At 50.0% G+C, this 13045-nt stretch overlaps 1 protein-coding gene across 4 annotated transcripts in view; it reads right to left on the reverse strand.

Annotated features, from left to right (window-relative positions):
• PCSK7 (proprotein convertase subtilisin/kexin type 7) overlaps positions 1-13045 on the reverse strand; it is a 105286-nt gene that overhangs the window by 41480 nt on the left and 50761 nt on the right. For all 4 annotated transcript variants that reach the window (XM_073585226.1, XM_073585228.1, XM_073585225.1 and 1 more), the window contains exons 7-8: positions 10321-10459; positions 10064-10164 (exon numbers count right to left, since the gene is read on the reverse strand). In XM_073585226.1, the coding sequence (XP_073441327.1) occupies positions 10064-10164; positions 10321-10459 (240 nt within the window). The remainder of the gene's footprint in view (positions 1-10063; positions 10165-10320; positions 10460-13045) is intronic.

Here is a 13045-nt window from a genome sequence, read left to right on the forward strand (position 1 = left end):
CAGAAGAGCGCTATTACCACTACCGTTGCCTTGTGTTCCTCTATTTTCCTCAGTACTAAGGGGATGAGAGATATTGGTGGGAAGGCGTAGGCCAGATGATAACCCCAGGGTATCATGAAAGCGTCCAGCGCTACTGGGCCCCCCCCCGGGGATCGATCGAGCAGAAGGTTTCCAGCTTCTGGTTCTGACTTCGCAAATAAGTCTATTTGTGGTCGGCCCCAGAGTTTCACGATCTGGTTGAAGATTAACTGGCTTAGATCCCACTCCCCCTGTTTTAGACGTGTCCTGCTTAAAAAGTCCGCCGTTCAATTTTCTGCACCTTCTATGTGAAGGACTGTCAGGGATTCTAGATTGTGCTCTGCCAGGTGGAAGATGGATTTTGTTACCTCCATCAGTGGTCGAGATCTGGTGCCCCCCCTGGTGGTTTAGGTATGCCACCACTACCTGGTTGTCTGAGAAGACCCTTGTGTGATGGGAACGAAGGGAGTCCAGAAAATGAATGAGAGCTAGTTTTACTGCCAGCAGCTCCCTCATATTTGAGGAAGCGGACTTTCTTCCCTGGTCCCAGGCCCCCTGTGCCACTTGGTTGTCTAGATGTGCACCCCACCCCCAGGGGCTTGCGTCTGTAGTTAGGATCTTTGTCGCAGGCAATGGCCAAGGAACCCCCTTGACTAGGTTGGCTGGAATTGTCCACCAAATTAAGGAATGTTTTGTCTCTGGTGAGATGTTTAACTGCATGTCTAAATTCCCGTGTAGGGAAGTGTTTGCGTCTAATATTTCCCATTGTAAGTCTCGAGTATGGCTCTGAGCCCACTGAACTGCTGGCATGCAGGCTGTCATGGATCCTAACAGTGACATCGCTTTTCTCAGGGTAGTGTTTGGGGAAGCTATAATTTGTGACGCCATTTGTATCATTTTTTGAACCTTTCCCTGCGGCAGATAACATTTCTGTTCGATTGAATCCAGTGTCATCCCCAAATACTCCTGCACCTGACTTGGTACGAGTTTGGACTTGGGCAAGTTCAGCATCCACCCTAGACTCAGTAGGGACCTCATGACTATGTCCAATTGCTGTTTGCAGTGGTGAGAGGTGACCCCTATTATTAAGCGATCGTCCAGGTATGGGACTATCAGAATGTTTTGCTCTCTTATGTGGGCCATTACCTCTGACATTACCTTTGTAAATACCCTTGGAGCAATGGCTAGCCCGAAGGGGAGGGCTCTGAACTGATAATGCTTTAACTCCCCCTGAATCGTCACCGCCACTCTGAGGTATTTCCTGTGGTCTCTGTGAATAGGCACATGATAATATGCGTCCTTCAAGTCTAATACGGCCATGAAGCAAGCTGGGAGAAGCATTTTTATACAAGATTTTATCGTCTCCATTTTGAAGTGCTGAATTTTTAGAAATTTGTTCAGCCTTTCCAGATTTATGATCACCCTGTACGAACCGTCTGGTTTCTTGCGAAGGAAAAGAGGGGAGTAGAGGCCTTTGCCCCTGTCTTGGTAGGGGACTTCTTGTAATACGTTTTTCTCCCATAGGTGCGCTATTTCTTGTTGTAGAGCCAGCTGCTCTTGTGATATCCTTTGAGGGGTTATCACGAAAGAGTTGTTTGGGATGGAAATGAATTTTAGCCTCAGACCTTCCTTTATTATGTCCAGTATCCAAGAACTCGTGGATATTTTCTCCCAGGCCTGGAGAAAGTATGATAATCTTCCCCCGACCCGGGGAATACCTTCATTGTGGTTTCTTGTTGTCGGGGTTTTTGTTAAACATAAAGCCTTTATTCTTGTTCCTTCTGTCCTCCCAACCTTTGTTCCCTTTTGGGGGCTTCCGCCGCATAAACCTTCTGTTCCGAAAGGGTCGCTTGCATGATTGGCTGGGGAACCCGGGAAAGGATTTTTTCTTGTCCCCGGCCTTGTCTAAGATGTCGTCCAGTATTGGGCCAAACAAGAATTCCCCCTCGCACGGAATTGCGCACAATTTGGCTTTTGTCTGCAAATCTCCCTGCCAGCATTACAGCCATAAGGCGCGTCTTGCGGCATTTGAAAAGGCCGCTGTCCTGGCTGCCAGTCTGGTTGAGTCTACCGACGCATCCGCCAGAAACGTTGCTGATCCCTTCATTACGGAAACTGACCTCTGTATCGTTTCCCTCTGGACCTTCTCCTTTATTTGAGAATCTAAATGGTTCAGCCATACCATCAGGGCCCGTGCCATACATATGGCTGCTATAGCTGGCTTTAGCCCCCCTCCTGCTGCTTCCCAAGCGTTTTTTAAAAAAGTTTTAGCTTTTTTATCCATTGGGTCCTTCAGGGTGCCCATGTCTTCGAAGGGCAGGGCAAACTTTTCAGAGGCTTTTGCGACCGCTACATCTAATTTAGGAGCTTTGCTCCAAAAGGAGCAGGCAGGGTCGTCAAAGGGGTATTTCCTCTTTGGTGTTAGGAGGACTTTTTTGTCAGGCTTTTTCCACTCTCGCTTGATGGAGTGGATTTTCTCATTAATCGGGAAAGCCCTCCGTTTCTTTTGCTCTAGCCCTCCGAACATTATATCTTGGGCCGTTTTCTTGGGGTGTTCGTCTACCAGCCCCATAGTTGTCCTCACAGCCTTTACCAGGGCGTCCGTGTCCTCAATAGAAAAGCAGCCGAGTCCCCCTTCTGATGATGATGAAGAGGATTGGGAGGATGATGAATCACTTGAGTCGGATAGTTCGCTTCCCGACTCACTGATGCTTGACTCTGGGGATCTATGCCTGGACCGGCGTTTCTTCTTTGAGGTCCTGGCGCCCTTAAGGGCGTCTTCGACCTGAGTTTTTATTAACATTTTGAGGTCTAAGGCAAACCCCGGGGATTCCTCTTGTATGGTCTGCTCTATGCAAGTCGCACAGAGCTTTTTCTCCCATTTAGGGGGTAGTTCCTCCGTGCATATAGCACATACCATGTGTTTAGATTTGGTAGTGCATTTACCCCCTGAAAAAGAAAAATTAATAGTCGCAAATTAGCAGACGGGCATTCACGGAGATCACTCACCCTCCTTTGGAACGAACGATACTGTCTCGGGCATAGGGATTATCTCCACTGCTGAATCCACTTCTGGCTGTGCCGCCATGGTGGAGCTTTGGCTGCGCCGCGATCACGTGTGACGGCTGCTGCTGTGAAGAGTCGCGCTGGCGCTGTTGGTGATGGCGCTGTTCCTGCGTTTGCTGTGGTCCCTGCTTCGGGGACCGCCGCCGTGTCTCCTTCTCCTTCTGCGGTTTCCCACTCATGGTGACTGCTTTCTTTTTCTCCTTTGCTCTTTTTAAACATTCCAACTCGTTTTCTTTTTTTTTTTTTTGAATTTCCCGCCGCCGCCCCTTCCAAGGGATCCCTGCGCCTCGCCGGAAGTACCGCGGCCCCACGGAAGTCTCCTGCATGCGTACCACGAGATCACCCAGCGGTGCACCGCGCCTCCCTTTCCCTTAAGGGAGCTGACATGGCGCGCGCGCCCCCATCCTCCGGTGTACCGCGCATCCAGCGCCGGTTTTCTGCGGCCTCCCGACGCTGCACACCTGGCTCCGGTGGCCGCCGCCGCCCCCGCAGTGTGCTGCAGAGGCCTGCCCGCTTCGCGGCTCTCGGTGGCCCCACCTCCGTCCCAGGTATGGCAGGTTCTGCTGTATGGCCCCTTATCAGATCGGCTGGGCTCTCCTGTAGTGACCGTCGTCACTATACTGCAGGAGGCCCCCTTTTTTTTTTTTTCCTTTTTCTCTTTTTTCCTGGGATCGGCAGACTTCCTGGATTCTTCACTGCCTCTCCTCACTCATCCTCAAGGCCCGCCAACCCCGATGGTGGTGCTTCGGGGGGAGCCTGTTCAAGGCCTCGACCCAGCCGAGGCAGGGAGCCCCGCTGCCTATTGCCGGTCTGGATCGGTCCCCGGATTCCTGTGACGACTTCCAGGTACGTGCTGTAGGTTCCCCGTCAGGGACAGGAAACCAACTGATGTGGGAGAGAGGTACCGCCTTTTTCATCTGTAGGTTTCCTGTCCCTGAGGGTGGATCCCTCTCTTTCTCCGTGGTGCCGTCATGGGGGAAAGAGAAATCAGGAAAAAAGAACTCTACAGGACAGAGCAGACAGCTTCAACTCGCCTGATAAATGACGCTGCGACAAGAAGGTGACTTCCTGAGACATATAAAGCCGAAAATCTGGCCTTTGAGGGAGCTGACCGTCAAAAACCTAAATCCAAGCCAGTCTGGAGAAATTCCAAAATGGAAGGAACGTAGAAAAAAAACACGAGGATGAAGTCCATGGTCTCTGCACCATGCGAAAAAGGCTTTCCGATGCGATGATGCAAGCTGATGTAGGCTTCCAGGCGCCAATCATGGTGGAACCACCTGATGAGAAAAGAACCTTGGTCTGAGTCACAACCGAGGCTTCAATGGCCAAGCCGTTAAACACAGGGCCCCTGAGTTCTGGTGGCGAATCGGACCTTAGCAGAGCAGATCTGTACGATGCAGCTGTCGCCAAGGGATGTCAGTGTCGATCTGTACAAACTCTGCATACCAAACCCGGCGAGACCATCCAAGGCGACTAGGGCCACTGGAACCCCCTCCACCTTGATCTTCCTGATGACCTTTGGAAGTAAAGGTGGACGAAACTGATGCCACGGAGTAACCAGTGCATCCACCCATATGGCCTTTGGATCCTGAGACCAAGCTAAGAAGCTGGATACCTTGGTGTTCAATTTTGAAACCATATGATCCACATGCAGAGTCTCCAACAAATGCAGATCTGTTGAAAGATCCCCAGATGAAGTTCTCACTGTCCTAAGGCGAAACCCTGAAAGCTGAGAAAATCTGCCGCCCAGCTTTCCATGCCTGGGATGTGCGCTGCTGAAATTACTGAGTGGTTCCACTCTACCAATCATAGAATGTTTGCTACGTCGCGCATGACTCCCTTGCTGCCAGTACCTTCTTGATGGTTGATATATGCCACGGCTGTGGCATTTTGCAACATAATTCAAACGGGGTGACCCACCAGGGAATAATGGAACTGCTGCAGGACTAGCCGGATCACTCAGATTTTCAGGACGATGATCGGGAAGCTCGACTCCCGAGTTGACCAGGGCCCCTGAGCAGTGCGATGTCTAAAGAATACTCCCCAGCCAAGAAGGCTGGCATTGGTGGTCACCACTGAAATGAAAGAAAAGATTTTTCCTAGTTGAGAGAAGGCCTCAATGTCCTCCACCTGAGAGACTGCCTGACCCAGAGGGACAAGTGGCACCGGATGGACTGAGGGACAATGGCTAAGTGCTCAGCTCCTTGTTGAAGGGCTAGGAGCTTGTCTCGAGGGAGAGCTGGCTGGAAAGGGGGGAAGCTTGCTAAAGTTTAACAGCCAGCCTAGGCTAGAAAGGGACGAATGCACTCCATGCAATCCTGGAAGGGCGGGTCCTTGATTAGGAATTAGAAAGTCGTCCGAGTAAGGCGACGACCACGTCCCTAAAGCGCAAGATGGACGCAAGATGAATGTGACGGTTGGCAGGACCTATGGGGACACTCTAGAAGCAGTAGCAAGTCCGACGAGTAAGGCCGTGAACTGAAAAGGCTGTTGGCAAATGGCGAAGCGCAAGAATTTCTAAACAGGGGAAAAAATCTGAATATGGAGATAAGCATCCTGAATGTTAAAGGATGCTAGAAACTCCCTTTTATTTTTTTTTAAACAAAGTAATGGCCGCACGGAGAAATACCATCCGGAAATGGCGGATCCTGACAAACTTGTTAGAAGTTTGAGTTTCCGTATGGGTCGTACGATTCCGTCCTTTCTTTGGGTCTTAAAGGGGGTCGAGTAAAAACCCGTTTTAACACGGAGAATGTATGGCTCGTGAAAAAACCCTTGCCCTCACCTGTGATTTCTTGAGGACCGAAAGATACCAGTTCTCTGACCCATTCGTTGAGAACGGAAAAAAACAGACCTGACGAAAAACAGAAGTAAGCTGCCATCTACTTGACTGGTGTCAACCAGATAATGCCAGGAGTCATTGGGCGGAAAATGTCTGGGACCTGGATCCCTTAGAACCAGGGCCGGATTGGCCATCTGGCAAATGTCAGAAGGGCCTGTGTGGACGTGGGCTGCCTTGTCCGCTACGTTAATAACAGAATCGTTATTTTCAAGACACCTATACTGTTAGGAGTCGTGACGGAGCACAAAGTCACTGACTGTCACTTACCCCAGTAGGCCCCGGGTATCATTAGAGATATTAGCCTTGCAGTAAATCTTCCTTTCCTCCATCCAGGGTAATATTAGTAATATATCCCATCTGGTGCTTGGAGACTGTTTGGGTCGACCCTTCCACTGCCGGCTGGGCCAATACCTGGGATCTTTTGTTCTCACGTAGGGAGGCCCTAATCCGGAAGAGATAGAGGTAGTGGGCCAACCCGAATTGGTGTGAAAGAACCGAAACCGGACTGTGACGGAAGAAATTTGTTCATCTCTCCCGTAGCATCAGGGATAAACTGATCCAGCGTCTCTCCAAATAAAAGACAACTCTGGTAAGGAAGAGATGTTAGAGACTATTTGGACGCAGAGTCCGCTTTCCGTAATGGCATTTGCCGCTGATAGTGTAGCGCAGCTAGCTGCATGTAAGGAGGCGTCCAGGAGACCATTTCTTCAGTGTAAAGGATGGATAGGGTGCCAGCGTGGACACCCAGTCAACATAGTGCAGGGCGGTCAAAAAACTCCTGGACTCCAGCTATCCACCAGACTACTCCTTTGTAGCTGGGATTACAGGCACACGCCACTGCACCCGACGACCCCGAGACCTTGTAGACGGAACAAGCTGTGGGATTTTTAGTTGATGATCCATCCGGCCAGGATAGAAGGGTTCTGGATGCCAGGCGGGGTACTGGCGGGTTTACCACAGGAGACTCAGCTCAATATTTCAGCAGATAGGCTGTTAAACGGGTACCTCGCTTCCAGCGGCTTCTGACCTGTGAAGCGTTTATCTAGTCGCTCCGTGTGCTGGTTACGTGTAGTCCTTTGAAGGACACTGCGAGATTACGGGCAGAGCCAGAAACCTCGTCAACCTTCAGAGTCTGGCTGACGGCCTCAATAAGCGAATCCACCATTCTCTGGAGCTCTAGCGAGTCCAGAGCCAAGGAAACATCCCACTCAAACACAGAGTTTTGTTCACTGCAAGTCTCTGGTGGGGGAGTGCGAGAAATAGAGCTCACGGACGCCAAGGCATGTGATAGCTCAGCTAACGTACCACGGATCCATTTTCTAGATGCCTGTACATTTCTAGAATGCTTGTGGCCCCTGCTAGCAGATGGCTCCTGTGTAGGAGAGGATCCAACTGTATCAGTCCTGCGAACGCTCCGATCCACAGATGGATCACAAAGGGATTTAATCTCTTTGGCCAGAGAAGTCATGGATTCCGATAGTGATGAAGCCCACTCAAGGGGTGTAGGTACACTGGGATCGGTGGCGGCAGAGGGCTCCTGAGCGCATTCGGGATCACGAGCTTTGTAATGAGAATGTAATAGACCTATTGGGACTGTGGCCCCTATGTGGTGCTTTTGATAGGGATTTCTACTCATACTGCCTTTAATAGGGACATCCCTGTTGGGGAAGACTGCAAGGGAATACAGCTGAGGGAGAGGGAGCAGAGTCTTCTTACCCTGTAGTAAATCTTTTCTGTGATCCCCGGCATCCGCGTTGGAATAGCGCTGTCCTCAGTGCCATATATCGCCAAGTCCCGTGCAGTCACCGCTTCTAGATGCCAGCTTGTGTACGGAAGCAGCAAGAGATAAAGATGTGAGCAGCCGCTTCAGGATGCCAGTACATGTCCAGAAGCGGCAGGAGGATGAAAATGGCCGCTGAGATTTGTAGAGGCGCTTCTCATCCTGGATGAGAAGTGCCCGAAAAGTGGGCGGAGCCACTGAAGCACGTCATAGCGCAGGCGGAGCCTCCGGTTTGCGGCCTACACAAGGCCGAAGCCGAGGACTAAATTTTTGGCACCTGCTGGCGCCAAGCAGGGAAGATGAAAGAGACCCCCCTCCCCGCAGGAAAAAATGTGGATCCGCCGTCTAGCGCCGCCCGGACCGCTGCGTAGAGCCCTGCAGCCGCATCAGACCCGGCACTTACCCGGAAGCTGCCGGATAGCAGAGTACGCAGCTCTATCCAGCAGGTCTATCCAGCTGCTGTTTTGGACGGTGCAAGGAACCCTCGATCCACCCTCCCTGTGTTAGGGAGGTGGAGAGGGACCGTCTGCCTCCTTGCATCATCCGCTTTATCAGTGGTGATGCAGTGGGGGCTGCACGGACACCAAGGAAGAAAGTGCCTCTGTACATCTACGGAGTTCAAGCCCACGGGTGGACAGGGCTGGTTGTCTGGCATTAGGCCTGGCTGCAGAAGAGGATACATGGAGGTGACACTACATGTGCTCGTCTGTTGATGGTGCGGGGAGATCGGTGCCCTTTAAGGGACAGGTCGCCCATAAAAATCAGCTCAGGAAATGGCATCCCACGTCGCAGGAGAGGATAAGGGGAGGGACACTCCATGTGCTCGGCTGTTGTTGGTTCAGGGAGATCAGAGCCTTGAAAAAGGTAAAAATCAAAATCTTAAAAAGTTAAAAATTAAAACAAAAAAGGATTTTTGGTCTGAAGACCAGACCCGTGTGCCTCCTACGGACACTAAGCAAGAACTGGTTCACTTTGAGCCAGCACGAGGGTGTATACTGCAGGGGAGGAGCCAACTCTGTTTCAAGTTAGTGGCAGCAGCAAAACACCCATGGTCTGTGTCCCCCAATGAGGCAAAGGAGAAAGAAGCAATACTTCAGCCTCTCCGACAGGACGGGACGGGAATACAGGACATCCCGGCCACCAGACCCTGCCGGTAATTAGTGGGCTCAGTGTTTAGATGGCAGATGGTCATGACAGCTTGACTACCAGTCCAATGAACAGCGTTGAAGCAGATTTATATAAAGGTTAAGCGGGCACCATTATTCAATAATAGAGGGAAATAAACCCACTGGGATCAGTAAAAATGCATGTAGACAGACCATACCAGAGTTTTTTTTATGAAAGACCATGCAAAATACCAGTTAGGATCACCAAACAAAAATCAAACAAAATTATAACAAAATGTAGTCTATTATTTGCAAGATCGAAAAAACACTACACACAATTAAAAACACTTAAAAAGGGGCTAAAACAAATATAGTCCCCATATTCCAAAGAAGTTCAGAGTGGTAAAGCCACTAGCAGCTTGATACAAAGATAACATACAAGTATATGAATAGTATGCTGCTCATATGGGCCACCTAAAAGTTACAAATATATGCAAATATGTTTAACAAGGTAACTGACAGTACAAAAAGGGTCACAACCTGACACACAATACAATCAAGGGTGCTACAATACAGTGGTATATAACGCATATATGGGGGAAATCCTAAGTCTGTAAACCACTGGTGGAAAAATACATCACCACAGCTTAGCCCTGTTGTTCAATAGCCACCCAAAGGTAGGAAATATATGCAGATACATTCAGCAGATTAACCAATAACAAAAGGAAAGGTCACAACCAAGCACCTAATAAACTCTTGGGTGCTAGGATACAGCGGTATGTCTCCCATATAAGAGGGAAAATCCTAAGCCCACAAACCATCAATGGAAAGATACATCACCACAGCTTAGTCCCGTTGGTCAATAGTCATGGTCGCCCTGTCACCCAAAAGTAGCAGTCAGACAAGCAAGCAGGCAGAGTGGCGTGGAAGAACCCACACGTTCCGACACTCAAAGCGTCTTTTTCAAGGTGAAGCAGATTTGACGCGCTGAGTGGGCAGCAGATCACAGTAGTAACTATTGCTTTTTAAGGGACCCATGGGAAGTTAGTGAAAAATCGATTTTCAGGACTTCATCGGTCATGTCAGCAATCTGTGGCCCCTAGACGGGAGCCCCGAGAGCAGCCACCTAACTGACGGCACCCGCTGCTCCTCTTTTGATTAATTTCCTAAGCTCATCTGTAACGCGTTAACTACATGCAGAGCCCATTTATTTGCACTGCAGCTGGAAGAAGTAATCCAATTACTTACAATGCTCCTCATCTGCTTGTCTCCACTGCTGAAGGTGACAGCCAGCATGGAAGCACATTCTTCGGCATAGAAAGGCATTTTACCAGCTTCATTAACAGCACCTTTGAAAAGAATAAATCCACAATATATCCACATCTGATCAACGTCCCAGACTTTTACATTAGTCCATAAATGTAATATTTTACATTACCAGTGAGATTTTAACCCTGAAAATGACAATACAACCAATGAGGGCACAGGGCCAAGAGTGCACTTACCAATAGTGACCGTGTAGATGGAGTTGGCGTATCCATCATAGTTACAGTTGTCGTTGTACTGTCCTCCATTACCACTGGCAACCACGAAAATACTTCCAAAGCCTTTCCGACCAGCAATCACTCCGTGCTGAAGAGCTGCCTAAGGGTAAGAGCAAAGTCAGTAATGGTGCCTTCACATTGCGTTTTGGCATCCGTTCCTTGGTCCCATCGGGGCTTATGTCCAAACCTCCCGCAAAAAAGTATTCTGAAATATGCGCTAATGGGACGTTAGACTAGCATGGTGCCGACAGAGTAAACATGCGCTCTGTGTTGCATCATGTCCGGGCGTGTATGCCTATCAGAGACAGACACCTGTCTGAGTATCCGCCTCCAGTAGGCCTACTCGCCCGAAAATGATGCGCGACACAGCGCAAGTTCACTATGTAGGCACCATTACAGTTTAACGGACCAGTTGGCGCTGTGACAGGGTCAATGGCATAGTGTACAAGGGGAGCTATGCGTCACTGCGCATGTTGGCGTCAGTGGAATGAAACCAGGATATTTCTCCTCCAGCACACTAAGTGTTGGGATGGTTAAAGTAAGCTGCATACATGGGCTGGTTTCATGTGAGCACTCAAGAGTGGGTGGGAAAGTGCTCACCATATCTCTTCCTGCAGATGTACTACTTCCTGACTCCAATAAACCAGCAGGTTCTTCACCATCAAAGTGTTCCTGTGTATACCTGATAAAGCAGCTAAGCGTGTCAACCCCTCACATGAGGTGGAGAATGCGGGCAGCGTTCCAGAACACGCATAGAGACTGAGGACAACTACATTCCCTGGGTTATAAATCCACCATCTAGCACAAGACGTCCGGCAGCATGGAGGCCCTGCTGAAACACCAGGTCCAGTCGCAGCAGCAGCAGCAAGAGACCAACAGGCTGTTGCTACAGCAGAGCCAGCAGGAACAGAGGCAGCAGACGCAGCTTCTGGTGACCGCCATCCAGGGCACCACGATCACCCCGGCCCAAAGTCCGATTGATGATCCCCACGTCCGGAAGGCGATAAGACGAGCCCTACAAAAAATGACCACGGGGGATGATGTTGAAGCCTTTTTTACTGTGTTTGAGCAGGTAGCAGAGCGTGAGAGGCTATGCTAAAACAATGGGCAAAGGTACTGGCCCGCTATTTGACTGGTGAAGCCCAAAAAGCATATTATGACTTAGGATGCCAAAGAGTATGGCAAATTAAAAACAGATTCTGGCACACATCTATAAGGGCTCAGCGAGTCCACCGCTGGGCGCATGCTGGCAACAAACCCCCATGGCTCCCAGATGTTTGATTTTTTTGCACCTGGTTCAAAAGTGGCTGCAGCAAGAGACTTCCTCTCCAGCCCAAATGGTTGAGCGTGTGGTGATGGACAGGTTCATCCCCAGGCCAACACAGACCTGTTTTGCCCAGGGCGACCCCCAGAATGCAGATGACTTGGTCAGCCTGGTTAAGAGATACCAGGTTGTGGAGAAATCCCTCGGGAGGAAACCAGACGTCGCCACTTTCCTGTACTGGGATATCCAAAAGGGGGCGCCACGGAGGGTGGCTAGACCCACAACTTGGGGCATCCTAATCCTGCTGAGGGGTCACCTAAGCCTGCTATGAAGGATGTGGTCTGTTGGTGGTGTCACAATCCTGGACATGTTGCCGCCTGGTGTCATATGTCCCTTGAACCAATGGACTGCAATTTAGGCCGATGCTGCTCCTACCCGGCCTGCAGAGTGGACTGTCAGCCCAGCGTGGGGCCCCAAACGTTTGCCATGTCTGTCAATGTGGGTAATGGTTCTAGGACTGTTGGACTCAGGAAGTTTGGTGACACTGATCAGCCCTGCACTACCTCACCAGTTAATCCCTAATAAGTTTGTGGGTGTCCGCTGCATACACGAATACGCCAAAGACTACCCTGTAGCCAGAGTGACCACGGGAACAGACTGTGGTAACAAGTCCCATGAGGTTGGGGTAGTGAAAGACCTTAATCCATCCGGTCATACTGGGGCGGGATATTTCGCTATTTTGGAACTTGTGGTCAAAGGGGGCTGCACAAAGTGTCCCGGTGAAAAGCCAGGCCCCTCTGGAGGAGGCTCTGACAAAAGTAAAGATGGGGGAGTTTCCCTTATGTGTCCTTGCAGGAGAGGAGGATGAGACGGTGACAGAGGAGCCCAGCTTCCCTGACTTAGAGGTGCACAATGAGAACTTTAGGACTGCTCAGCTTCGAGACCTCACATTGAAATACGCTTTTCAAAATGTCACTGTATGTAATGGGGTTGCTCAAGACCCGGGTGCTGACACCAGGTTCCCTCATTTTGCTTTTGGATTAGAGAAATTATGGAACAGCTGCTAGTTCTGACATCGTACTGGCAGAGGGTTCCAGGTATGGCCTATGCACATATACTGGGTGGTCATCTAGGGGCAGAGAAAACCCAGGAAAGAATACAGCAGAGATTTTATTGGCCAGGTTGTTACAGGGAGATTCTAGATTACTGTAGGACTTGACCTATGTCAGGAAAATATGCGTTATTGCATAAATAACCGAAGCACCTATCTGAAACTTCCTGCTGCATCGCCTCGATTTGTGAAGGACATGCTGCTCCTCCCCCATTACGTTTGTGCAGTGTAGCACGGAGCTTCTCATGCTGCAGTCCTTCCCCCCAGTCTGCCTGTGTGTAATTCTCAATTCTACCCCCTCTTCCCCCTCC

Source organism: Dendrobates tinctorius, unplaced genomic scaffold (assembly GCF_039654945.1).
Source record: "Dendrobates tinctorius isolate UK_male_01 unplaced genomic scaffold, ASM3965494v1 ptg000086l, whole genome shotgun sequence".
Classification (NCBI taxonomy): Eukaryota; Metazoa; Chordata; class Amphibia; order Anura; family Dendrobatidae; genus Dendrobates; species Dendrobates tinctorius.